Source organism: Salmo salar, chromosome 14 (assembly GCF_965601325.2).
Source record: "Salmo salar chromosome 14, fSalSal1, whole genome shotgun sequence".
Lineage (NCBI taxonomy): Eukaryota > Metazoa > Chordata > Actinopteri > Salmoniformes > Salmonidae > Salmo > Salmo salar.
This window is the reverse complement of record NC_138304.1, coordinates 36,620,248-36,648,110: the sequence shown is the minus strand read 5'-3', so window position 1 is coordinate 36,648,110 and position 27,863 is coordinate 36,620,248. Positions and strand designations below refer to the sequence as shown.

The following is a 27,863-nucleotide window of genomic DNA, read 5'->3' as shown; positions in this document are numbered from 1 at the left end:
TCACAGGTGTGGCATATCAAGAAGCTGATTAAACAGCACGATCATTACACAGGTGCACCTTGTGCTGGTGACAATAGAAGGCCACTAAAATGTGCAGTTGTGTCACACAACACAATGCCACAGATGTCAAGTTGAGGGAGCTTGCAATTGGCATGCTGACTACAGGAATGTCCAACAGAGCTATTACTAGATAATTGAACGTTAATTTCTCTACCGTAAGCCACATCCAATGTCATTTTATAGAATTTGGCAATAAGTTCAACCAGCCTCACAACCGCGAACCACGTGTAACCATGCCAGCCCAGGACCTCCACATCCAGCTTCTTCACCTGCTGGATTGTCTGAGACCAGCCACCCAGACAGCTGATGAAACTGTGGGTTTGCACAACCCGAAGAATTTCTGCAAAAACTGTTAGAAACCGTCTCAGGGAAGCTCATCTGCGTGCTCTTCGTCCTAACCAGGGTCTTGACCTGAATGCAGTTCAGCGTCAACCAACATCAGTGGGCAAATGCTCACCGTCGATGGCCACTGGCATGTTGGGAGAAGTGTGTTCTTCATGGATGAATGCCGGTTTCAACTGTACCAGGCAGATGGCAGACAGCGTGTATGGCATTGTGTGGGCAAGCGGTTTGCTGATGTCAACGTTGTGAACAGAGCGTCCCATGGTGGCGATGGGGTTATGGTATGGACAGGCATAAGCTATGGACAACGAACACAATTGCATTTTAGCGATGTCAATTTTACAGAGCTACCGTGACGAGATCCTGAGGCCCATTGTCGTGCCATTCATCCACAGCCATCACCTCATGTTTCAGTATAACACACGGCCCCATGTCGCAAGAGTCTGTACATAATTTCTGGAAGCTGAAAATGTCCCAGTTCTTCCATGGCCTGCATACTCACCAGACATGTCACCCATTGACCATTTTAGGGATGCTCTGGATCAACGTGTAAGACAGAGTGTTGTAGTTCCAGTTCCCACCAATATCCAGCATCTTCGCACAGCCATTGAAGAGGAGTGGGACAACATTCCACAATCAACAGACTGATCAACTTTATGCGAAGGAAATGTGTCACGCTGCATGAGGCAAATGGTGGTCACACCAGATACTGACTAATTTTCTCATCCTCACCCCTACTTTTCTTTAAGGTGCATATCTGGATTCCCAGTCATGTGACATCCATAGATTAGGACCTAATGGATTTTTCAATTGACTGATTTATATGAACTGTAACTGCATGTTGCGTTTATATTTTCGTTCAGTGTAAATACACCCCCCCCCCCCCCCCCCCCCACCCACACACAAACTGTTGGCTTAAGAGGTTAATAAGGATGGAATTCAGTAGGGTACAACATTACAGAAAGTTCTGTATAAAAATGTAGAAATACATTGTGTATAATAGATATGATTCTCATGTACATCCAAGGACCCATGTCAGTTCTATCTGCAACATTTCAGATGTTAGCCCTCCTGAACATTATCCTGGCACCTATAGAATCCACACACACACACGAAAGGGCTCAAAGTTTGAGAGAATTCACATTTATTCATAAAAATGTATGCATTGACAAAAGCATGTCCATTGTAGTGTTAGTCTGGCATAGCTCTACAAAAACCTAAAGATGATGGAGATCCTCCTCTTAAGCGTTCCTTAAAAGGTTACAAGCAGGAAGCTGTAAACCAGCAACTCTGATCCCTCACTACAGTATATAAGCACCACTAGTGCAACAGTTGTGGTAGGGTCTCACTTTATAGAATGGGAAGACAAAAGTAACACACTGCTGCTTTCTGCAAGAGTGTCTTGATGGTCTCCTCATTAGAAAATGTTTGTCAATGAGGTTGTGTTTCATAATGTGCGGGGTGGGCCCCAGCTGGTTTCTCTAGGATGCTCTAAATTGTCTCGTCATGGTGATGGATCAGTAGACAGTTTGGTTTGTTGTGAGTGCCCTGTGTACTCGCTGGTGTGTGCGGAGATTACTTTGCTGAGCAAAACACCTCCCACACGTGACACAGCTGTACGGTTTCTCTCCCGTATGAATCCGCTGATGCATCTCCAGGTGACCAAACCGGTCAAAGCTCTTTCCACAAAAGGAGCAAACAAACCACTTCTCCCTTGCTAGGGTTCTCCTTGGGGGTACTTTTGCTGAGTGAAAACTATTTGGGGCAAGTGAAAATACATTGTTTAACCAAATGTTGGAATATGCTGCACCCTCATTGGCTAGCGTTTGTTTGTCTGACAGCACTCTGGTAGTTGTCCCATCCTGCCTTCTCTCTGGGTGCATGGTTTCTCTGTGCTGTCCTGGCTGTGCCTGAGCCAAATCTGTAGGGGTACTTCTTCTCACATTCCAAACAGACTGTGCTCGCATCTCTTCTGTCATAACTCTGTTAATGTCACCCATCTCTGATGATGGACCACTATTGAGACCCTCCACTGCACTTTGAATGAGCTGTATGTCTGTATCTTGATCCAGTGGATATTGTTCTGTGCACTTATGGCAATCTGGACCCTCCGAGTCACAGTTGCGCTCTGTTAAAGACGCCCAGAGCTGACTCTCTCTCTCATCCACAGCAAACTCAGTTTCCTCATGATCTGATTTCTCTGTGTCATGTTCACTTCCTGATGTATGTAGTGAAATAACATCATACTCCTCCGCTTGCTCTCTCTTCACTAACTCTAGTCCACTACCCTTCTCTCTGTGGCCAGACCTGTACTGTTCATCAAGCCCCTCTACTTCTTCTGCATGTGGCTGTGGTCTATTTCGATCCAGTTGGTCATTTTTCTCTCTGGCGTTCTGCTCAAATGAAGTCCTTTCACTAGCATCCTCATCAGACCCCTTGGACCCTGAAAGTGGAGGTTTTAATGAATTGTCAGAAGCATAACGTTACCGGTATGTCAATATCAAAGTTGAGAGAGAGCACTGCACAATTTAAACAAAGTAAACAATACAACTGAAACCTAGCTACAGTAGTTAGGCATTGTGTTAAAGGATTCAGTCCTACTGCATTTTATATATTTTTGAAGAATTGACCCTTGAGTTGAGAAACATATTTCAGAATTATATTTATATGAATACAGTAAGCAGGAGGTGGCTCACCCTGTCCCTCCTCCGTTCTGCTGGAAGACGACGAGCATGTAGAAGAACAGCCTGCTTCTTGCGTTTTGGACCTCGTCGTTTGCCGTTCGTTCTCCATAAACAATAATTGTCTTTTCAAGGATTCAATTTCATTTTCTCTTCGGCACATTTCCAAGCGTAAAACAGCAAACCCATCATCGAACATTTTACTTATTTCTGCCACCGCAGCTTTGGCCAACACATCCATAACTGAGCTTAATTTGGTTTGAAAAGTAACACAATTAGTCATATTCTCCTGGAACATTTTCTGACTAGTGTTATGTTTCTAAAGATAATTTTCAGTTGGAAACACAAATGTTAGTTTACTAGCTACCACATTGATCGTTTTTACTTCCGCGAAAACAAACGGAGGGGAGGAGCGCCTGGTCATATGATCTCCTACGGTGTCCGTAGAGGATAGCTGTTTAGGTTGTGCGCTCGTCTGACAGACAGCTACATGGCGTAGACGTATGCGGAAATAATATTTAATCTTGCTGCTTTGAACACATATAGAATTATTTGAGAAGTGTTAGCCAGTAGTTGTCCCGCTACTTATTAGGTAAGTTTGAGTCTCTGTTTGTGACTTTCGGAAGACTTAGCTACAGTCACGCCCATTCAAAGTACTTGTAAATCTGGGTAGCCTAGCTACTTCAATGTGCCTTTTGATTACTACCTGGTTTTAGACTTTCATCCCTGTGCAATTCCCAGAATACTGTTCTATGGGCACAATGTATTCTAGTCTGGACATTCGTGTTTCTGTGTTATTAAATTTGTAGGAAGAACATTGATACTTCTGGTCCAGGGCGTTAGTGCGCGTCCCTAACGCCCTGGACCAGAGCTAGGCAGTAATGTACCAATCTATCATTGTGTACAAGCACCACTTCAGTCTGGTGTTCTGGACATGGACAGAACAGCATTGGTGCATGGTTCTGGATTTGTCATTCATTTAATGAGCCAGTCATATCTAAAGCACAAGACAATCTTTTATCTGTGTGTCGAGTGAACTTTGTTCTTTTTTTACCACTCTCTTTGTCATACAAGCGACCCACCCAAACACATGAATGCCATTTTGTATGTTTTACCGTTGACTGTTTAAATAAGACCTGGCTAGAATGCGGATGAACTGCTTATCTCTAACAAACGTAGTCAGTCGAGTTTCAAAGTTTACTTTCCACGTGCACAGGTTACAATAGGTGTAAAACTGTATGATGACATTCTTCCCTTGAGGTACTGTGTAATCTGTTTGTCCTAGAGCTGTGTTTCTCAAACTCTCCTCGGGACCCCAAGGGGTGCACGTTTAGTTTTTTTGCCCTAGCACAACACAGCTAGGGCAAAAACCAGATTATTTGAAACAGCTGTGTAGTGCTGGGGCAAAAACCAAACCGTGCACGCCTTGGGGTCCCGAGGACTGAGTTTGGGAAACGCTGTCCTAGATGTACTGTAAAAAGGACCCTCCCTGTACTGAGTGAATATTTGCCTGACAGTATTGACCTGTCTTCCAGCAGAGATGAAGGTGCTGACTTTGCTCCAGCCTCATGGGGCCCAGGACCAGCAGGCTGCATCAGGGGGGCTCTACTCTAACTACCTTGGCCAGAGCATGGAGAACAGATGCCTGATCCATGCATCTGTGCTGCCTCAGGCCTTCTCTGGACCAGTATCCCAGCCCTCCTCCTGCCCCTCTCTCCAGCCCTCCAGGCTCACCTCCACCACCTCCTCCTTCCTCTCCACTACCACCTCCTCCCTCCTCTCCACTACCACCTCCTCCCTCACTTCTCCCTGTCTTACCTCCCCCTTCCTCACCTCTCCACTCCTCAGCACAGAGAACAAATTCCTAAAGAAGGATTCACTACTCTTCCCTCATTCCCTCTCTCTCCCCTCTCCCTCCCCCCTCCCCCCTCTGTTCTCTTCAACCCTGGCACCCTCTACTCGTGTCCTGCCTCCTACCTGTTCTCTCCCCCCTCCGGTTCTGAATGTAGAAGAGCGGATGGGGGGAGAAGGAAGAATTAGGCAGCCTGCTTCTGAGGACGCGCTGTCTTACTATGAAGAGATGACTGTGGTATATGGCACAATGCATCCTTTTCAGTTTGGCTTTCTGTGATGTAGTTTGCACAAGGTCCCTTCCAATCCTGGCACATTTTGTTGCCATTGTACCAAATGTGTTTTCTTTCCTCCTTATGAAATGGTAGGATTCTGACCAGGACAGCCTCATGACTGAGGCATCCACAGAGATGCCTGTCTTGGACATGGTATTGGATGAAGAGAAGTTGGACCAAACCATGCCATTCGGGAAACAGGAGTTTGGTGAGATGGAGAGGGGGAAAGATGAACTGGAGGAAGAACTGAAAGACAAAAAGGTGAGGGAGTAGATTCTGCATTTAGTCTCGCACAGAAAACCATGTATCTCAACATCAATCTGAACCTCAAAACCATACCCCATAATTTATTTTCCTCACACTTTCCCTTCAATCAGTACCTGCTGCTGAATGAGGTGTGCTGTTCTCTGGTGAATACGAGCACTGCTCCCGGTCAGAAGGACTGGGATGTAGAGGAAAGTGTCTGGAAAAGGATCCAAAACTTGTCCAAAGCCATCTCTACCGACGATCCCCAGTTTCTCCTCAAGGTGTGTGTTTCTGGAGAACCTCTCTTGGTGATGTCCAACTAGGGTCCTCTATGGATTTTGGGGTACATTAAACAGTTATCCTATTTTACCATATTTTCCTGTTCCCCTTTAGGTTGCAGTTTACACCAGACAGGAGTTGAACATCCGTATCACAGCTAACTTCCTTTTGGCTCTTGCTGCCCATCTGCCCACCACTAAGCCACACGTGCGTAGGTACTTCTGTGCAGCTGTGCAGCTACCCTCTGATTGGCTGGAAGTGGTGAGACTCTACAGCACGGTGAGTCTTGGTCAATCTCTGTGAATCTCTTACTAATCTCAACTGCTCTTTGTTTGTCTCTCTCTCTCTACATGTTTTTTTTGTTTTTTAATCTTTAGTTTAACAGGGAAAACAGACTGAGACCTGGATCTCTTTTACGGCTGTGCCCTGTGTAAACATGTTGACATGTACAGTTTTAGGCATACAGACAAGAACATTTCAAACATACAGAACAAAGAAACAATCACAGACAACATCATATTGATCCTCCATAACATTTTTGAAATGGGCAAGGGACACCTGAGTGTCTAACTTAAGTTGGATCGGCAGTTTGTTCCATAAATAAGGTGCAAAGGAACTAAAGGCAGTCCTACCCAACTCTGTGGAGACCGCAGGAGTCTCTAATGTAATCCACATCTGTGATCTGGTTTTAAAATTAGTATATCTAGTGGAAATTAATGATGATATATATATGGAGGTAGTTTTAAAAGAAGTGCTTTATAAATAAACAAGAGAGCATGTTGCTCTCGCCTCACAGATAGAGAGGCCCAACCCACATGTTGATATAGAATACAGTGATGAGTTTTGTAACTCACCCGTGATTAACCTGAGTGCACAATGGTAATAGCATCCAGTGGTTTTAATGTGTTTGCCGATGCATGCATATAGATAATATCACCATAATCTAAAACGGACATAAAAGTGTGACAGACTCAGTAAGGTACAGGACATGTCTCTCTCCTCTCTCTCTCACTCTCATTCTCACACACAGACTCAGTAAGGTACAGGACATGTCTCTCTCCTCTCACTCTCATTCTCACACACAGACTCAGTAAGGTACAGGACATGTCTCTCTCCTCTCTCTCTCACTCTCATTCTCACACACAGACTCAGTAAGGTACAGGACATGTCTCTCTCCTCTCTCTCTCACTCTCATTCTCACACACAGACTCAGTAAGGTACAGGACATGTCTCTCTCCTCTCACTCGCATTCTCACACACAGACTCAGTAAGGTACAGGACATGTCTCTCTCCTCTCACTCTCATTCTCACACACAGACTCAGTAAGGTACAGGACATGTCTCTCTCCTCTCTCTCTCACTCTCATTCTCACACACAGACTCAGTAAGGTACTGCACATGTTTGTCTCTCTCTCTACATTTTATTTATTTTTATTTTATTTATTTAACCTTTATTTAACCAGGTAGGCTAGTTGAGAACAAGTTCTCATTTGCAACTGCGACCTGGCCAAGATAAAGCATAGCAATTCGACACATACAACAACACAGAGTTACACATGGAATAAACAAAACATACAGTAAAATAAAACAAAAAGTCTATATACAGTGAGGGTAAATTAAGCCAATAAATAGGCCATGGTGGTGAAGTAATTACAATATATCAATTAAACACTGGAATGGTAGATGTGCAGAAGATGAATGTGCAAGTAGAGATACTGGGGTGCAAAGGAGCTAAATAAATAAATAAATACAGTATGGGGATGGGGTAGGTAGATGGGCTGTTTACAGATGGGCTATGTACAGGTGCAGTGATCTGTGAGTTGCTCTGACAGCATGTGACAGACTCGGTAAGGTACTGCACATGTTTGTTCATCTTGATCACTTAATGAGTTGTTGTTTGGGAGGCAAGCTGATTTGTAGATCAGGGATTCTGTGCAGAGCTTTGCTCAGGCCGATCCACACCGAATATCTCTCCTAACCTTTCCACTGTGATGTCATCTTCAGTGTTTTGGCCACTCTTTACCCACCTGTCTGAAGAAAGCCCTGGGAGACAAGTTCAAGCAGTTCAATGAGTATCAGCTGGCCAAATACAACACACGCAAACATCGCTGCAAACACAGTTGCTCTAGACCCAAAGGCAAGGTACGGCAAGCGTGTGTACATACACACACACACACACACACACACACACACACACACACACACCCCCCCCCCCCCCCCCCCCCTTGTTTTTTCTCTTCTCCATCTTCTCTCTCTTTCTCTCCATCACAGAAACCATCCACTCAGCAGTTGGAAAAATGGGCGAACATGCTTGGAAGTGATGCCACCAATCTGCAGAAATATGTGAGTGTGGAGCTAGGTTTCCATCCTATTGGTGACAGATTTTCATGTGAATGTTCTAAAATCCGCATGAAGAGAAATACTACATTTCCCACTAGTGGTGTTTCCACCGAACAGACCTGTTGCGGATAACAATCTGTGCATGATGACTTGGTGCACACAGTTTTTATGTTCTGAATAAAAATGTGTTTTAATGCATTTTCAACTCTACCGTTTAGTTTTATCACAGTCTGTTGTGTTAAATAGCAAATTCTTGTCCTGTGCACTCTAGCCAACAACTGCTCGCAGATACAGTGCGGGTAGGCTGTGCAGGTAGTCTAGTCTAGATGATGAGATTATTATGGATAAGATTCATATTTTTAAGCATTGATTTTTAAGCATTGATCATCATGTCACCAGAATAAGACCCTCGATTATTTATTGGAAAGGAGCATCGTGCACAGCTCTGTGAAGTTCATTTATTTAATCTGTAGCCTAATAAACTGCAATAAACTGAGTCGTAGTGGGAGTTTTATTAGGCTACAGATTAAATAAATGAACCACACACCATATCATCGCGTGATTCCAAGTTTACATTGATATGATGGTTATCATATCACTATATGCGCATAAAGGTGTTTCCACTGCCATTTTCTTGCTAAATACATTTTACTGACACAAGAAGATCCCACCATGTCGAACAAATAAATTACCTGCTAGCATTTATAAAATTGCATTTTTTTTCCTACAGTATGACTTTACTCGCATAAAACTTGGATGGAAACGTATTTTGTGTTTGTATGTATTGTGTCATATTTTGTGTGTACAGTCTTGTGTTCTCTAGCATGCTAATAATCTCTTTTAGCTGTTGTGATGTCTTGGGAAATGTTGATATGTAGCCTATACTGTGTGTGTGTGTGTGTGATTTCTCTGTATGAAGCTAGGACAGCAGTCCATAGCCTTACCCATCTTCTGAAACTATATAAACCCACAGCACCCCCCCTAGCTATTTTAAGATTTTGCATGAACTGTAAGTTGCTCCGGATAAGAGTGTCTGCTAAATTACTATAATGTAAATGTTTGCAGTTGAAAATGGAGGAGAGACCAGTGGTGGATAAGAAGCAGAGTGAGTTCAGTCTGAAGAAGATGATCAAGAGGCTCCACATCAAAGAGCCTGCTCAGCATGTCCTGGCCATACTGGGAAAGCGGTACTGTATACCAAACACCGAAGTTGACAGATGTTTTTCTATTTTGCAGATCCAAAGATCTATTAGCTAACATTTTTTTTACTTTTCTGAGCTGTATACAATCTCGATACTGTGCTTTGTATGTGTGTTTCAGGTACCCTGGTGACCCCAAGGCGTTCTCCCGCAGTGGGCTCAGTGGGGTGTGGGACAGGGAGCGGGCAGGGCAGCGCATGAAGCTCAAACAGCCAGACACATGGGAACGCAAACTCAGCCAAGAGGGAAACAAAGCCTCCACCTGGGAGAAACTGATAGGTATAGTTAAAAACTCTCTCTCTCTCTCTCTCTCTCACACACACACAAGCATTTCACTACACTCGCATTAACATCTGCTAACCATGTGTATGTGACCAATGAAATTTGACACACACACACACCACACACACACACACACACACACTGTCACAGTGAATCAATGCTGCAGATTGTGGCTGTAATATTGTTATAATGCTGTCCTTATTTATTTTACAGACAGTAACTCTCTGCCCTTCATGGCAATGCTGAGGAACTTGAGGAATATGATAACCCAGGGCATCAGTGAGCGGCATCATCAGAAGATTCTGGGAAGACTGACCTTCAGGGTGAGTAACCATGAATCATTTTATTTTTTTAATTCCCACTTGTTTTATAATATGTTCAAGCAATCGGCAGAATAAATCATTGGACAAATAAAAAATATATTGTCAGCACATGTCCAACATCCATGTAGATTTTGACCTCTAGGATGCAAGTCTAGCAGAGGATCAAATAAAAGTTGCTAGAAATTGCAGTAGGGAATACAGCATGTTTACATTAACACCCATATCCCAATAAAACACTGGTGGTGTTACAGAAAGCAGTGATTCAGAGCAGACAGTTTCCCTTCCGTTTCCTCTCCGCCTATAAGGTCATAATGGAGCTCAACAACATGGGTTAGTATCTTTCACACAAACATACACTCTAGCAACATCAATACATTCTAGTTTGGAGAAGTCTACATTTGATGTTGTCGGACAAAGCTTTACCTCCCTCTTTTAGCCCGTGCATCAGAGAAAGCGGTCTCCAGCTCTAAGGAGATCCTCAGGGGCATTCTGAAGAAGATTCCTAAGAGCAAGAGCCTCAGTCGTCTGGATTGGGAGACGGCTGGGCAGAAGAGGATGAGGGTGGCGTTAGGTGTGCCCTTTGTCTACCGCATCTACAACATGAAGAAGAGTCAGTTGAAGAAAGCCAGGTACAGACAGCAACACCGGGTATTCAGCTGGGAGAGGAATCAGGTGATCCAGACAGGGAAACCAAGAGACATGGGAGATTTGATAATGAATATTTATCAGGTAGAGGAAGTCCAGAGAAAAACTGTAATATTAAAATCTGCATTAATGTGTTTGCGTGATAATAATTAGATGTATGTTTATACTGAGTAAGGAGGATGCACCCTGAAGTGCGTGTGTGTCCACAGCCAGAGACTGTATTCGCAGGCCCTTTTGCAGCAGTACCGCAAGGCTCTGGAAACAGCGGTGCAGATCTCGTGCCGTTACAACGTGCCACCCCTCCCTGGTCGCACCGTCATCTTGTTCGCTGGTAACATGGGTGAGGACAGCACCTGGAGCGCCACTCAGGACTTCTGCTGCCCGTCTGACTTGGAGGCAGAGAATGTAGATGAAGCTAAGGAAGAGAAACTCACACCCTCTGTAAGAACCCTCAACACACTACATCCCTGACCAGAAACAACCCCTAGCCTCTCCCCTCTACGCACTTGTGTAGATCTAAAATAAATGGGGAAGTATAGTCAGTATGGTAGCAGCTTCGCCCTTCCCTCAGACATGCTAGATCACATTGTCTCCATATTGCTTAGACTTGTCCAGTCCTCCCAGACAAGTGCCTAGTGAGTAGGGGCTAGGGATTTTTTTCTAGATGGGGCCACACTACAACGCCTAGCAGCTGTAATCTGTGCTTATTACTGACCCTGATGATTTGTGTATTTCCTCACAGATGCTGGAGGTGGCAGTGTTGCTGTCACTGATGATAGCCCACAGCGCTGAGCATCCCCAGCTGATCCACTTTCACTGGTGGGGTTGTGCAGAAGTAGAGCTCAAGTCAGACGTGCTGTTGGATAATGTCAGGCATGTGATGAAGCAGTTAGAGGTGAGGCTGTCGCTTCCTTTCCCTCACGTCTATCTACACGCTGTTGTAACGGTTTCAATACACTTCCAACATAACGCCATCGCAGTGAAGTCCTTTTAAATAAACTGAAGTGAATATTTAAAGTCTGATGTATTGGAGATTGATAGTAGATTGAATAATTTCTCTAACAGGAGTCTCAGAATGCCTATGACAAGCATGAAACATTCTCTTCTTTCATGACCAGAGAGATGACGCAGAAAAACAAGGTGTGTTTATTTGCACATTTGCACATTTTGAATTGTTTTCAGGGCTCCATTTGACTTAATTGTACTTTGAATTGTGACCTTCCCGTCTTCATTCTCAGGTAGACAATATCATCGTGCTGGGGGATCGTCACTTGGAGAATAACATGGACATAGCGCTTGACCGATACAGGAAGGATGTGAACAACAACACCCTCGTAGTGAAAATCTTCTTTGGGAAAAGGTAGGGGGTGCTTTTCTGTGTGCTGAGCAGCAGCACATCTCTGCCACGTAGGAGAGAGCAAGCAGTGGGCTGTCTCCATACATTTACTATTCTATGAGAAACTACCTTTTCTATAAGACCATGTAGTCACCCTGCTCGCTTTCTTTCCTGGAAGGAGCATTTTCAGTCCATGTTCTATATCCCCAGTGTGTTAACAGCTACAACCTTCGCCATGTATGTCCTGCCTCTGTCTGTTGCAGGACGACAGACCAATCCACAGACAGGAACTGTGTGGTACTCCAAGGCTTCAGCGAGCAGATCCTCAGGCAAGCTTTCTTCTCATTCACCCTCTTGTCTCTGACACACACACACACACACACACACACACCCACCCCCCCCCCCCCCCCCCCCCCCCCCCCCCCCCCCCCCCCCCTTGTGGCATGGTGTCTCTGAAGTGTTTGTTTAACTCTACAGGTTTGTGGCTGAAAGAGGCTCGTCTAGACTGCTGGATCACGTGGAGCACATAGACAAGCTGCATCACATTATCCCGCCACAGGGGGGTGCTAAAGAGGCTGAGCGAGAATCTACCATCACCCCACTTCCTGCCACTCCAAAGCTGAGGTACTGTGGCAGGGCAGGTTGAATACGTTTCCTTCAAAATTGGTTTGGTTGTCCATGATTATCCATACTTGATGATTGGGCTGTCTCTGACAACATAGAGTAGCCATAGGGTTACCAAGAGAACCACAGAGCTGAACGAACACGAAACCAACTGAGCATTACTATCTTTTCTCTCCTCTTGCATCACTGACTCTCTTATCCCCCTCCTTTTCTCTGCCTGTCGTTTGCTCTCTGTCCTACCTGTCTCTTTTTAGATGGCGAATCGTGCGTGTGTTTGTCTCCTCCACGTTCAGAGACATGCACGGTGAGAGAGATGTTTTGGTGCGCAGTGTGTTCCCTGAGCTCCGGCGTCGTGCGGCGCCACACTGCCTCTACCTGCAGGAGGTGGAACTGCGCTGGGGGGTGACTGAGGAGGAGACTGGGCGTGTCGTGGAGCTCTGTCTCTCAGAGGTGTGCCGTAGCCAACTGCTGCTAGGCATTCTGGGAGAGCGATATGGACTGCTGCCTCCCCGTCCATCCCTACCAGACCTCCCACAATACAGCTGGGTAAGGCTTGCCTTCTCAAGACGCTATCTTTCTTTCCATCTCTCTCTTTCTTAGTCCTACTAAGCTGTCTGGTTGCACAAAATGTCATGTTTTTTATCAGGAGAGAAGTTTTATTTGCAGCCACATCTAGTCAGAAAATATGCTTAATAAGATAAAGATATTTCATGATTTGGTTACCCTTCTCTACAGCTGGATTCTGCTCCATCGGGGTTGTCCATCACCGAGATGGAGATTCGACAGTTCCAGGCCCTTCATCCAGACACAGCTCAGAATCGCATGTTTTGCTACTTCAGGACACCCCACCTGTCTAGGTACACTATCAAATCAGTCCACTTCACTTATCCAGGTTCACGCCTTGAAAAATACTAATTTGTCCAATCCTTCATCTGCCAATGATTCATATGAACAATACAATTATGACTGTATGCATTTGAATATTAAATAATGTTAATAATCATCGTACAATGTTTGTTTCCTGATTTTTCTCAGGTCTGTTCCTGTGGCGTGGAGGTCAGACTTTTCTCCTGAGTCCAAGGAGGCTGAATGTAAGATGGCTGACCTGAAAAGAAGAATAGTGGATAGTGAAGCAAAAGTCATAGAGAAGTGAGCTCAGTTTCTGTTCCTTACACATTGTCTTGAAGTAGCTTTATTAAGGTTATTGGTCTCATGTGCTCTGTCTGTCTCTCTGTCTCTCTCTGTCTCAGTTACCCCTGTGAGTGGGGTGGTGTTGTGGATGGGAAGCCCTATGTGAAAGGCCTGGAGGAGTTTGGGAAGGTGGTGCTTGAGGACCTTTGGGGGGCACTGTTGAAGCAGTTTGTAGAGGTTAGAGACTTTAAAAATGACAGACAACTTAACATTGAAGCCATTTTGAGTTCCACTTCCACCAATCATTATATTGATGTTGTTTCTCTGACAGGAAACGGATGAAAGTGATTCCAGGCCAGATCTGTCAGCGCAGGAAGTGCACCAGGGTGCCTTGCAGCGGCAGTTCTTTGGCCGTGCCAAGCTGCTCTCTGGGGCGGTGGGGAAGGTGCAGGAGGCTCAGCTCAAAGGAGGAATGGTGCTGCTGGAGGGAGCTCCAGGAGAGGGCAAGACTGTCTTCATGGTAAACCATAGCAGCAGCTTTAGCAGAGATACACAAACATAATTTATTCGCTCAGTATAAAGATATTATCCATCTTTTAGTCCTACCCGGTTTCTGTAAGGTTTTTCTCATAAATTGTCTCCTCCCTTCACACAGGCTGCTCTGGCGAACGCCCTAAGAACTCCTACCAAGTCCCAGAAAACCCCTAGAGGTGATGTCATCTCATTTTCCACTGCTGCTACCCAATCAGCATGCACTGTGGAAAACCTTCTACGCTGCCTTGTACAGTGGTTACGGAGAGGCAATGAAAAAGAAGACTTGCCTCTCCCTTCCTCTTATAAGTGAGTGCAGACAGCAAACATTTTATCCAGATTTTGTCAAATGGCCTTTCAATGACCCTGCCAATAAATGTGCTTGAGTCAATAGGAAGGGCCAATGCTGCTGAAGACTAATCCAATCATATCTGTTTTATCATAGAGATCTGCTGACAGAATTCCACTCCCAGTTGAGTGACACCAGGAAGGACCAACCACTGGCCCTGCTAGTTGATGGGGCAGAGCATGTGCAGGATGGTACAGGACAGCTGACCTCTGATTGGATACCACAGCACCTTCCTCAGGTCAGAAACTCAGCCTAAATGTACACAGACGTTTTCAGTTTATCTGTGTACATGGTGACCACAGGAGGTTGATGGCACCTTAATTGGGGAGGACGGGCTGGTGGTAATGGCTGGAGTAGAATTGGTGGAATGTTATCAAACGCATGGTTTCCATGTGTTTGATGCCATTCTGTTCGCTCCGTTCCAGACATTGAGCCTCCCCACAGCAGCCTCCACTGATTGTGATGTAGTATCATATAGTATAGGATTTAACATAACGCATACAAAACTTCTACTCTTTCTTCTGTTGTGTTCTTCTGACAGGGTGTGTCATTGGTGCTGAGTGTCACCTCCACTTCGGCCCTGCTGCGAGTCCTCGCCAAGAGGAAACGGGCCTTCTTGTTTCCTTTAGGACAGCTTTCTTTGCCGGACAGAAAGGAGATAGTTCAGAAGGAACTTGGCGTTTACGGGAAGAAGCTTAGTGACTCCGCTTTCAATAATCAGGTTATTATCTTTACATTTTAGTAATTTAGCAGCTGCTCTTATCCAGAGCAACTTACAGTAGTGAGTGGATACTTTTTTTGTACTGGTCCATCGTGGTAATCAAACCCACAACCCTGGTGTTGCAAGCACCATGCTCTACCAACTGAGCCACATGGGACCCCATATCATCACTCTGAAAAGCCAACTAACAGTGTTGTGAATAGTATGACCTGCTCTGTATAATTTTGTCACCATTAATTAACTATTGTCTCTGTGTACCTGTATAGCTTCAGACACTTCTGATGAAGAAGGGAGCAGTGAGTCCACTTTATCTGCACCTGGCCTGTGAGGATCTGAGGAACTTTGCCTCCTTTGAAAAGGTCAGACATCATGCATGTCACATTGACCCGACCCATAGTCATGATGATCTGTGTCAGATGATGAATAAGTGTCTGTGTTCCAGATGAAGGAGAGCCTCCAGGCTCTTCCTCCGTCTCTGAGTGAGCTGGTGCAGCACAGCCTGAGCAGACTGCAGTCCCAGTACAGAGAAGTGGGACTGGGCTGGGCGTTAGCCGCCTTGACTGTCAGCAGCAACGGTGAGAGCCAGGGCACTTCAAAACCACCTTATTCACTAACTGCATCCACTGTCTTTTCAACACACACACATACAGTTGAAGTTGGAAGTTTACATACACCTTAGCCAAATACATTTAAACTCAGTTTTTCACAATTCCTGACATTTAATCCTAGGAAAAATTCCCTGTCTTAGGTCAGTTAGGATCACCACTTTTATTTTAAGAATGTGAAATCTCAGAATAATAGTAGTGATTTTATTTCAGCTTTTATTTCTTTCATCACATTCCCAGTGGGTCAGAAGTTTACAAACACTCAATTAGTATTTGGTAGCATTGCCTTTAAATTGTTTAACTTGGGTGAATTTTAGCCCATTCCTCCTGACAGAGCTGGTGTAACTGAGTCAGGTTTGTAGGCCTCCTTGCTCGCACACGCTTTTTCAGTTCTGCCCACAAATTTCCTATAGGATTGAGGTCAGGGCTTTGTGATGGCCTCTCCAATACCTTGACTTTGTTGTCCTTAAGCCATTTTGCCACAACTTTGGAAGTATGCTTGAGGTCATTGTTCATTTGAAAGACCCGTTTGCAACCAAGCTTTAACTTCCTGACTGATGTCTTGATGTTGCTTCAATATATCCACATCATTTTCCTGCCTCATGATGACATCTATTTTATGAAGTGCACCAGTCCCTCCTGCAGCAAAGCACCCCCACAACATGATGCTGCCACCCCCGTGCTTCACGGTTGGGATGGTGTTCTTCGGCTTGCAAGCATCCCTCTTTTTCCTCCAAACATAACAATGGTCATTATGGCCAAACAGTTCTATTTTTGTTTCATCAGACCAGAGGACATTGATCCAAAAAGTATGATCTTTGTCCCCATGTGCAGTTGCAAACCGTAGTCTGGCTTTTTTATGGTGGTTTTGGAGCAGTGGCTTCTTCCTTGCTGAGTGGCCTTTCAGGTTATGTCGATATAGGACTCGTTTTACTGTGGATATAGATACTTTGGACCTGCTTACTCCAGCATCTTCCCAAGGTCCTTTGCTGTTGTTCTGGGATTGATTTGCACTTTTCACACCAAAGTACGTTCATCTCTAGGAGACAGAACGCGTCTCCTTCCTGAGCGGTATGACGGCTGCGTGGTCCCATGGTGTTTATACTTGCGTACTATTGTTTGTACAGATGAACGTGGTACCTTCAGGCGTTTGGAAATTGCTCCCAAGGATGAACCTGACTTGTGGAGGTCTGCAATTTTTTTTCTGAGGTCTTGGCTGATTTCTTTAGATTTTCCCATGATGTCAAGCAAAGAGGTGCTGAGTTTGAAGGTAGGCCTTGAAATACATTCACAGGTACATCTCCAATTGACTCAAATGATGTCTATCAGAAGCTTCTAAAGCCATGACTTCATTTTCTGGAATTTTCCAAGCTGTTTAAAGGCACAGTCAACTTAGTGTATGTAAACTTCTGACCGACTGGAATTGTGATGCAGTGAATTATAAGTGAAATAATCTGTCTGTAAATAATTGTTGGTAAAATTATTTGTCATGCACAAAGTAAATGTCTTGCCAAAACTATAGTTTATTAACAAGAAATTTGTGGAGTGGTTGAAAAATACGTTTTAATGACGCCAACCTTAGTGTATGTAAACTTCTGACTTCAACTGTACGTCCTATATGTTACCCAAAACCTATTTTGGACATTCCTTAGCTGGTGGCTGATGGTGGTGTGGACAAACTTTTATATCTGCTCAAGTGACTCCAGTGGCTAAAATCTACCACTCACTAATATTCAGACCCTACTTACTAATCACATTTACTCATCTCACTCAGCAATGGTGCTCTGTGACATGTCATGACAATTCCCCCCTGGTTCCATTGCAGGCCTGAGGGAGAGCGACCTATATGCTATACTGAACATGTGCAACGGCCTGACCTCTGGAGGTGAGAAGGCAACATGGCAGGATATGCTTCACTTGGCCAGAAAGCCCATAAAGCGTGTCCCAATGGCAAACTTCTCCCACATGGTGCGGAGTCTACAGAGGTATGAGACTGTGTCAGATGATGGGCAGTCGGAGGTCAGACTTGGGTTGATGAGGCAATCAAACTAATATTGGCTGATGTTTAATTCTCTACCCTTCTCCCAGAAGTGTTCACTCCCTCTCATGGAATGCGCTGTTGTAAGGAATTGAACGTAAACACAGTCCATCTCTTTGTTGACTCTGTTCTGCAGCCTGATTGATCCATCCCGCTGTTACGGCCCGGATGACCTCCTGGCACTGACCAATCCCGAGGTCAAGCTGGCCTTTAAAAAAGAGCTCCTCCTACCAGGAGAGGCTGACTGGACCAGGGCTCATATCCTGTTGGCAGGTAGCTACTATTATAAAGATCCTACACACAAATTCACTGCTTACATCTGTATATAATCAAACATGGATACACAAGGATTTGTTTATTTCTCTCCCAGCCCATCTTTGGGTGCTGGCAGATCCTCAGGGAACATGCACATTTCTTCACTGTGAGGCCAGCTCCATCATGAACCTGCCATTCCACCTGGTCAGTGACACTTCCTCTCGCTTTTAACCTCTCTCCCAGTTGACCTCTGTGTCACTGACCACACCTTAACACTTGGTTGTCTTTGTTCAGATGAGAAGTGGCCAGTGGGAGGCGCTGCATTGCCTGCTCTCTAGTTATAATTTCCTGTTTGCCAGTGTGCGCCATGGCCTCCTGCACCACCTCCTGGAGACCTACAGCTTGTTTGGTAAGTCACCTCTCTGGAGAAATGGAAGTACTTCATTCGATGATGGGTGTTAGGTTATCTAGTAACTTTTAATCTACTCTACTTCCACTTTTTATTATTCTCTTCACTGCAGGCAAGAGGTTCAAGTCGGAAGGTATTGGTTCATGGGACACTTTAGGTAAAATAATTGATCTCTTTTTACCGGTTACCTGCATAGAAAAGTCTCTAGAATCTGTTCCTCAGACAGAAAGCCGAGAGTTGAGTCTTCCTCTCCTTTTTCCTCTGAAGACCAGAGCTGTCTGACAGATTGTCTCGGGTTCCTGCAGCGCCATGCTCCCATCCTGTCCTCATGGCCAGCCCTGTTTCTGCAGCAAGCTCTCAACGAGCCCAACCACACTGACGCCCATGTATGGGCACAAGGCATGATGGGAAAAGGGGTGCACGTGATGAGGTGTCTGAACAATGAACAACATACCCAGACGGAAACCAGGTAGCTAATCTGATTTTTACAGTTATTGCAGTTAGACCATATTGGTCTCTGTGTTCCCTACCTCAGTGAATTAGTTATATTGTTATCTTGGTGATGCTGGTGTCCTCTGTTACCACAGTAAGCTGGTCTCCACCTTCTCCTCTGAGCCCACCTGTGTGGTTGTGAGTCCAGGGGGTGGGGTTATGGCAGTAGGGACTGGACAGGGCACCCTCCACCTCATCCACACAGAGACTGGACAGGTAAACTCCTGCTCTCTTTTCATAACAACAATATGCCACTGACCTAACAGACTAGGAAAGGACAATATGCCACCATCAGCACTAAAATATGACAGTAATATCTTTCAAATGCTCCATCTTTGAATCTAAGTCCATTTTACCTTGACCGTTAACAGGAAGTGAGGTCACTGGTGAGCAGCTGTGACGGAATCTCAGGATGTGTCTTTCTGAGGGAGGGGCTTATGGGAACTACTTCATTTGATGGACGGATTGAATTGTGGGATGTTGAAAATGGCTGCAGGTGAGACAATGCTTGGAATAAAAAAAAAAGTTCCCAAGGCCTATATGGGATTACGAAATTCCAATCTTGCAGACATACGAAATGGTCAACTGTCTTGTCTTTCTAGAACTGCCCTCATCGATGGCCACTCAAACAGAATAACAGGAAGTGACGTCAGTGCAGACAGGAAGCACCTTGCAACTGTGTCTCTGGACTTAAGCCTTAAAGTGAGTCTCACATCAAGACTATGCCAGTCTCTCTGATTACTACTTCAGCCATTCATTTGAACGTTAATGTTATCAATGTTATTCTCCACAGGTGTGGTCATCTCCAAAGGGCAGTCTGGTCACAGCCCTCTCCAGCACTAGCCCTCTGAACTGTGTGACCTTTGACCCCGAAGGTCATCTTGTGGCAGCTGGGGGTTGGGATGGGGCTGTGCGTCTCTGGAACTGGCTGAAGGGTGAAGTTACGGTTAGTCGAATGAAGGACCATATTGCAGCGAGAGATGTCACACTGTTAGATGTTTTATTCGCTTGTTTTAAAACAACCTTTCTTTCATCATTCCTCCTTCCTCCCTTCCAGACTCTCTCTGGTCATCAGAGGTCAGTACGCAGTCTGTCTTTCTCTCCCTCCTCTTCTCTGCTATGCTCTGGCTGTCTGTCTGGAGAGGTGAGGCTGTGGTCAGTTCCAGCCTCTACCTGTGTGGGGCGCTACCAGGCTCACAGCGGATCTACAGAGGTGCTCACCTTCCTGCTGGGAGGGACGGTACTCCTGAGTGCTGGATCTGACCACACGGTGAGAAGGATGGTTTACACACATACACACATGGAAGATCTCAGTTGCATACTCCTTGCATCCTCTCCTTGTCAAAACCCATTGGAGGAGAAGTTTCAGAGAGGAGGGACCTCTGGCTTTCTCATCCAATGGGTTTTGAGGAGATGAGGAGAGCGGATGCGAGGAGTAAGCAATTGAGATCTTCCCATATGCACGCACACACACACACACTTTGAGAGGTTCCTTATGTGCCTGTCCCCCCCTTCCTCCACAGGTCCAGTTATGGTCAGGTGGTCTAGGTCGCTCTGTGAATGTATTTGGAGAATCCAAGGTATGCTGTTCCACTCATGTTTCAGAAGTTCCTCAATTTCCATTTCTGTCACTTGGAATCTCAAAAATCACTTTGTTTGCCTTGACAGGAGTCTGTTATTCAGGAGTCTGTTATTCAGAAGGGAAAGAAGATGTCAACCACGGAGCCCGCTGCTCTATGTGTGGCTGTCACTGGTGGTTATGCTGCAGTGGGTTACCATGGTGATGGGTTGAAGCTCTTCAGTCTTGAATCAGGTATATGGTTTTAAGTTTGCCAACAAACACAACTCTGCAAGCCAAGGAAATGAATCAATTTAATGAATCACTTAACACACTCCAACCCTATTGCGCAGGTGAGAGGACATGGGCTAGCAAGGACCTGCGGGTGTCTATCCTCTGCCTGATGTGGCTGGCTGCAGACGAACCTGAGCTGCTGGTGTCTGGGGGCGGGGACCAGCGGCTGAGGGTGTGGAGACAGGAGGAGGAGGCAGGCATGGTGCTGCTGGGATGTTTTGGGGTGCAACAAGGCCCCATCCTGGCCCTGGCACAAAACTCCTCTTATCTGGCCTCTGCCTCAGGTCAGACCAAGAACTTAAACACTCATTAAACACTCAGTTGATCAATAGTAAACTCATTTTGTACTAATCACTAATTCATCTAATCATTTTATTAAGACAATTTACTAACTTTCTCCATCTCTTTCCTCAGATGACTGCTCCATTGCTCTGTGGGCAGTGAAGGACTTGACCTCTGACCCCTGGGTTGACCCCAGTGTGATTTCTGTCCTGAGAGGTCACAGTGGAGGGGTCACATGCCTGGCCTTCAATCTAACTGGGGAGGAGTTGCTGTCTGGTGGAAAAGATCAGGTATAGGTTTAAAGAGTGTGTTCATATTTGAGTTTCGTTTGGTGTGTAATCTCAGTTAACCCAGAACTAAAGTGGTCAGATGCTCGATTTTAAGTTCTGGGTCCATACGTGTTAAAGGAAGAGAGAGAATGAGGATCGGAACTAAGAGCTCCACCCACTCTCTTTGCAAGTTACGGGCAAGTCTATGGGCCAAATGTCCCCTTCAGAAATGTGAAAGTTGTGAACACCTGTGAAATCGTGTTTTGTCCAAATAACCATTGACAAAAAACCCAAGCACTGAAACTAATGCTGCTCGTTATCTCATGCATCCCGTTGTATCATGACAGATCTATGGTACCAGTTGTTTACGTAGTCAGTCCATGAGGGATTAGTTGGTGTGTTGCAATTTTACTTTTATTGTGAATAGTGGGAATGTTGTTGATGGAAACAACCAAGAATATTAAGAGCTGTCTGTTACTTGTGACAGTTGTAGAGATAATGTGACTTTCTTTTCAGGTTCTAATGGTGTGGAATACCAGTTCCTCTCCTCCTACTCTCACTCAGTCTCTACCACACTGCCATGGAGACTGGATAACTGGCTGTGTCTGGGGCCCAAACTGTGTGGTGAGTGTCTGGATAGTGTTTTTTTCTTCTATGACTTTGTCCTTTTGTTGCCTGTTTTTATCTGATGATAATTCCCATTTCAACAAGAAAGAGACTTCTGAATTAAACCCAAGTAACTTACTGTCTGTTTGACTCTCAGGTGAGCTGTTCCAGTGACTGCAAGATTCGTGTGTGGGACCTACAGAAAGGTCGCAGTGTGAGAGAGATCCTGGCGAGATCCTCCCTCAGTGCAGTCTGCTGCCTGGTGAGTCTAACAATAGGGGGCAATGTGGACCTCTCTAAAATAGTACTGGATGGATGGCTTTAAACTCTAGTCTTAATGGAGAAGGTGTTGAGGGGAAAAAAAGTCTGTCTTCACGGCGAAATTGTGGTGTCTATATGTAATGAGGCACTGTAAGTTGTGATGGTGTTTCCATTTTGTCTTGATGTTTGTGTTGTCTTGGGGGGTGCGCAGGGAGAGTTTGTGATAGCAGGCTGTGCCGAGGGGGAGCTGCACGTGTGGAAATGGGATTCAGGGATGGAAATCAGCACGATTTCAGCTCACAGGTCACGCATACACCACTGCTCTGTGCTACCTGACCCAGGTATTGCATCTTTACTAAATACACTGCTCAAAAAAATAAAGGGAACACTTAAACAACACAATGTAACTCCAAGTCAATCACACTTCTGTGAAATCAAACTGTCCACTTAGGAAGCAACACTGATTGACAATAAATGTCACAGGCTGTTGTGCAAATGGAATAGACAACAGGTGGAAATTATAGGCAATTAGCAAGACACCCCCAATAAAGGAGTGGTTCTGCAGGTGGGGACCACAGACCACTTCTCAGTTCCTATGCTTCCTGGCTGATGTTTTGGTCACTTTTGAATGCTGGCGGTGCTTTCACTCTAGTGGTAGCATGAGACGGAGTCTACAACCCACACAAGTGGCTCAGGTAGTGCAGCTCATCCAGGATGGCACATCAATGCGAGCTGTGGCATGAAGGTTTGCTGTGTCTGTCAGCGTAGTGTCTAGAGCATGGAGGCGCTACCAGGAGACAGGCCAGTACATCAGGAGACGTGGAGGAGGCCGTAGGAGGGCAACAACCCAGCAGCAGGACCGCTACCTCCGCCTTTGTGCAAGGAGGAGCAGGAGAAGCACTGCCAGAGCCCTGCAAAATGACCTCCAGCAGGCCACAAATGTGCATGTGTCTGCTCAAACGGTCAGAAACAGACTCCATGAGGGTGGTATGAGGGCCCGACATCCACAGGTGGGGGTTGTGCTTACAGCCCAACACCGTGCAGGACGTTTGGCATTTGCCAGAGAACACCAAGATTGGCAAATTCGCCACTGGCGCCCTGTGCTCTTCACAGATGAAAGCAGGTTCACACTGAGCACGTGACAGAGTCTGGAGACGCCGTGGAGAACGTTCTGCTGCCTGCAACATCCTCCAGCATGACTGGTTTGGCGGTGGGTCAGTCATGGTGTGGGGTGGCATTTCTTTGGGGGGCCGCACAGTTCTCCATGTGCTCGCCAGAGGTAGCCTGACTGCCATTAGGTACCGAGATGAGATCCTCAGACCCCTTGTGAGACCATATGCTGGTGCGGTTGGCCCTGGGTTCCTCCTAATGCAAGACAATGCTAGACCTCATGTGGCTGGAGTGTGTCAGCAGTTCCTGCAAGAGGAAGGCATTGATGCTATGGGGCCCGTCCGTTCCCCAAACCTGAATCCAATTGAGCACATCTGGGACATCATGTCTCGCTCCATCCACCAACGCCACGTTGCACCACAGACTGTCCAGGAGTTGGCGGATGCTTTAGTCCAGGTCTGGGAGGAGATCCCTCAGGAGACCATCCACCACCTCATCAGAAGCATGCCCAGGCGTTGTAGGGAGGTCATACAGGCACGTGGAGGCCACACACACTACTGAGCCTCATTTTGACTTGTTTTAAAGACATTACATCAAAGTTGGATCAGCCTGTAGTGTGGTTTTTCCACTTTAATTTTGAGTGTGACTCCAAATCCAGACCTCCATGGGTTGATAAATTGGATTTAAGTGTTCCCTTTATTTTTTTGAGCAGTATACTTATTAATATTATTCCCCTTTTCAAAAATACTATGATACACATAGCATTGTGGTCATATAGTGTATTGTTCCTAAATGTTTTATATTCAGACAAGACCAAGGAGACTAAGCAGGAGGACATGGTGGTTGCTACGGCATCTGATGATGGCACAGTGAAGCTGTGGCACCCCTTCCAGGTGAGATTAATGCAATTTTCTTGTAATTTCTAGGATTTAGGTTGATTTGAATAAGATACATGTATCAATATGCAGTGATGCTTGGTCTGATTATCTCTTTGCCTAATTCTAGGTACAGCATCACAGCACCTTGCAAGGCCACAGCGGAGGGATACATGGAGCAGTCTCAAAGCAGGAAGGAGTCCCGGCATTCCTCACTGTTTCTCAAGATCGGTCGTTGAGGTCTTGGAGCGTTGCTGCAGCAATGGGTAACACATTTAGAAACCTGAATTGTCAACCTAAACCAATCCTCCAATTTCTATACTTGTTTTATTGATTCATTTCCCCTCTTTATTTTTTCCTCCAGAGAGTCCTCTCAACCAGAGGGGCACTGTTACCGCTCTGTCCTTCTGCCAGAGTGGGGATTTGCTACTGTCTGGCTATGAGTCTGGCAGAGTGGAGCTATGGAAACACAATTCTGCAGTTGGCCACAAAAAGGTATCTCCATACAGTGCCAACCATTCAGCACCTTGTAGTGTTGTGATTCTCTCATTGACTAATAGAACAAAGTTGGTTTATCTTTGATTTGCTTGTGTCGCTCAGGTGTCTGACAGTAGTGTAACAGCGATATGCTCCATGCCTGATGACCAGTTTGCTGTGGGATGCAGGCAACGCTCTGTGTCAGTGTGGAAGGTGGAGTGGAATCCTCAGCACAACGCTGCAAGGTCAGCTCTTGGCTATTATATGTCAAGTTTTCACAGTATGGTGACGGTTGCTGTTGGCCCAATTTGGCATTTGTGCGAGATTGATTCAGGAAATATCTGCTGGTTGCAAATTTGTAAAACTTTCAGTAGTACATGGATTACATTTTAGTCTATTTGTTCTTGTACACCTGCATTGCATGCCGGCAAAGACTGTCATCCTTTTGTCCCTAGTCTGTTGAAGGTCTCCACATACTCAGTGCCTACCCCAGTGATGCACCTGTACTACTGCTCCATCCTGCTGGGAACCTGTGAGGATGGAAATATCATCAATGTCCTCGCTGACGCTGATAGAGAAATTGACAAGTAAAGCACTCACTCACTTATGCTATACACATTATTAGATGAAAAATACTGACTTGAAATGTACATAACTTGCCTAAATTGCAGTTGGAAGGATGACACACAAATTCTTGGGATGGTGGCCAATGATGAAAAAAGCACTTGGCTGGTGGGCGAAAAGAAAGGACAGATTGTGCTTGGCTTCATGGTAAGTTTACCACCATCACCGACATAATCATCATCAATGACCTGCTGCTGTTTTAGATAGTTTTAATAAGAGTTCTATTGGTAGATTATAATATGGTCCTATCTGCCTTCCCTAGTATGCCATGGGCCCAAAGACTGACCTGCAGTCATCATGTGGTAAAATTGAGCTAGAAATGGAGGAGACTTGTGGTGGAAAAGGTGGCTGGATAACTGCTGTGACTGTGGAAAGAGGTAGCTGCACTGCAGTACAATGACACTCACATACTCATATTAATTTTGATACTACTTGTGAATCATCTGTAAATTAATAATTTATTAACTGCACTGTAATTTGTGTCCTGTCTCCAGAGTTGGTGGTGTGTGGAGATTCCAAGGGGAATATGTGGTTCAACCAGCCACCAAACATCAACTCCTGGAGCAGCAGGAAACCTGTAAGATCTCTCCCTTTTCTCTGATGGTGACTGTCTTGAAGAGGAAACTGTTGTCTTATTTTCTATGATAATTTTGATGGATTTTCCCTAGGCACACAGTGACAGGATCAGTGTTCTGAGACTCACCAACAGCACTATCATCTCGGCGTCCCATGACAGAACGGTCAAAATGTGGGACAGAAACACCAAGAAACAGGTGCATGTCATTCTAACTCTTTCACGCGCTCAAATAATTTCACAAAGAACAGATGAATAGTCACAGTAATGCTGTGTGTGTGCACGCGCTTACACTAGCTCTCTGTGTTTTTGCTCAGGTGGGTGTGTTTGTGTGTGCGGGTCCTGTTCTGGTCTTGGAGGTGAACCCACACTGCTCCAGTGAACTGGTGTGTGGCGATGGACTGGGCCAGCTCTACTTCCTCTCCTGGAGAGAATAACCACCCAGTGTACACACAGTCATTGTATACACACACGGAGTCATAGTTAACTTATTCTCACACAGATATACACTGTATATACAAAAGTATGTGGACACCCCTTCAAATTAGTGGATTCTGCTATTTCAGCCACACATTCTTGCATTGACATTTTTGTAATTTAGCAGATGCACTTATCCAGAGTGACTAAAGGTTAGTGCATTCATCTTAAGATAGCTAGGTGGGACAACCACATATCACAGGCATAGAAAGTAAAAATGTTCCTCTAACGTAGCTGTCAGAGCTTGGGGGGGCCATGCAATCTCCATAGAAAACATTGGCAATAGAATGGGCTTACTGAAGAGCTCAGTGACTTTCAATGTGGCACCATCATAGGATGCCACCTTTCCAACAAGTCAGTTCGTCAAATTTCTGCCCTGCAGAACGGGACTGCTCACAGAACGGGACCGCCAAAGAGTGTAAAACATTGTCTGTCCTTGGTTGCAACACTCATTACAGAGTTCCAAACTGCATCAGGACGTAACGTCAGCACAAGAACTGTTCGTCGGGAGCTTCATGAAATGGGTTTCCATGGCCAAGCAGCCACAGACAAGCCTAAGATCACCATGCACAATGCCAAGCGTCGGCTGGGGTGGTGTAAAGCTCGCCGCCATTGGACTCTGGAGCATTCTCTGGAGTGATGAATCATGCTTCACCATCTGGCAGTCCGACGGAGGAATCTGGGTTTGGCAGATGCCAGGAGAACGCTACCTGCCCCAATGCATAGTGCCAACTGTAAAGTTTGGTGGGGGAGGAATAATGGTCTGGGGATGTTTTTCATGGTTCAGGCTAGGCCTTTTAGTTCCAATGAAGGAAAATCTTACCGCTACAGCATAGAATTAGATAATTCTGTGCTTCCAAATTTGTGGCAACAGTTTGGGGCAGGCCCTTTCCTGTTTCAGCATGACAATGCACCCATAGAGAAATGGTTTGTTGAGATCGGTGTGGAAGAATTTGACTGGCCTGTACAGAGCCCTGACCTCAACCCCATTGAACACCTTTGGGATGAATTGGAACGCTGACTGCAAGCCAGGCCTTATCGCCCAACATCAGTGCTCGACCTCACTAATGCTCTTGTGGCTGAATGGAAGCAAGTCCCCGCAGCAATGTTCCAACATCTAGTGGATAGCCTTCCCAGAAGCCTGGAAGCTATTATAGCAGCAAAGGGGAGACCAACTTCATATTAATGCCCATGATGAGATGTTTGACAAGCAGGTGTCCACATACTTTTGGTCATGTAGTCTATCAGTACTACTGTACTTTTATGAATATTCTCTCAAGCAGCTCAATCAACACTACCTGCTATCTTCTACATACATCTAATATCTCTACTTATATGTACATGCCTTTAAAACCTAAGAGAAGGACCTCTGAATGTTAATCAGCTATAATGCATGTAGTATGCAATAGTTACCTGAAATAAAGTGTGTGGGTGTGTGATCTA

The 27,863-nt window shown here is 45.4% G+C and overlaps 1 protein-coding gene and 1 non-coding gene across 4 annotated transcripts; one reads left to right on the top strand and one right to left on the bottom strand.

Moving 5' to 3' along the window:
• Positions 1–1,523: 1,523 nt before the first annotated feature.
• On the bottom strand, positions 1,524–3,469 carry LOC106569383 (uncharacterized). The gene is made up of 2 exons (XR_014380348.1): positions 3,099–3,469; positions 1,524–2,845 (listed from the first exon to the last, which is right to left on the bottom strand). It is a non-coding gene; the product is annotated as an uncharacterized LOC106569383 (transcript).
• On the top strand, positions 3,449–27,863 carry tep1 (telomerase-associated protein 1). 3 transcript variants are annotated; one of them, XM_014140702.3, is made up of 56 exons: positions 3,449–3,675; positions 4,619–5,172; positions 5,303–5,470; positions 5,587–5,736; positions 5,849–6,013; positions 7,738–7,875; positions 8,005–8,076; positions 9,139–9,260; positions 9,394–9,551; positions 9,768–9,877; positions 10,129–10,207; positions 10,314–10,506; positions 10,732–10,963; positions 11,265–11,417; positions 11,588–11,662; positions 11,761–11,882; positions 12,122–12,187; positions 12,336–12,482; positions 12,737–13,028; positions 13,218–13,339; positions 13,518–13,631; positions 13,733–13,850; positions 13,945–14,133; positions 14,269–14,453; positions 14,590–14,731; positions 15,035–15,214; positions 15,481–15,573; positions 15,657–15,789; positions 17,645–17,804; positions 17,994–18,130; positions 18,228–18,316; positions 18,407–18,521; positions 18,634–18,678; positions 18,789–18,990; positions 19,109–19,229; positions 19,385–19,509; positions 19,616–19,715; positions 19,807–19,959; positions 20,071–20,283; positions 20,537–20,593; positions 20,682–20,826; positions 20,925–21,149; positions 21,280–21,437; positions 21,933–22,040; positions 22,180–22,284; positions 22,495–22,624; positions 24,201–24,286; positions 24,399–24,534; positions 24,633–24,763; positions 24,869–24,990; positions 25,201–25,332; positions 25,417–25,516; positions 25,632–25,746; positions 25,864–25,946; positions 26,038–26,142; positions 26,261–27,863. In XM_014140702.3, the coding sequence occupies exons 2-56, from the start codon at positions 4,624–4,626 to the stop codon at positions 26,378–26,380; spliced, it is 7,785 nt and encodes a 2,594-aa protein (XP_013996177.3). In that variant the 5' UTR covers positions 3,449–3,675; positions 4,619–4,623; the 3' UTR covers positions 26,381–27,863. The 3 variants fall into 3 exon arrangements, with proteins under 3 accessions (XP_013996177.3, XP_082817070.1, XP_045550212.2); XM_082960944.1 differs by having other exon boundaries at positions 11,588–11,666; positions 11,765–11,882; XM_045694256.2 differs by having other exon boundaries at positions 3,527–3,675; positions 4,622–5,172.

What these genes read in the sequence shown, in the direction of transcription:
- tep1 (XM_014140702.3), top strand. Translation starts at nt 4,624, where the DNA reads ATGAAGGTGCTGACTTTGCTCCAGCCTCATGGGGCCCAGGACCAGCAG. An exon ending in AGTCAGTTGAAGAAAGCCAG is followed by an intron (nt 10,507 to 10,731) that starts GTACAGACAGCA and finishes GTGTGTCCACAG; the next exon opens with CCAGAGACTGTATTCGCAGG. An exon ending in CTTGACTGTCAGCAGCAACG is followed by an intron (nt 15,790 to 17,644) that starts GTGAGAGCCAGG and finishes GTTCCATTGCAG; the next exon opens with GCCTGAGGGAGAGCGACCTA.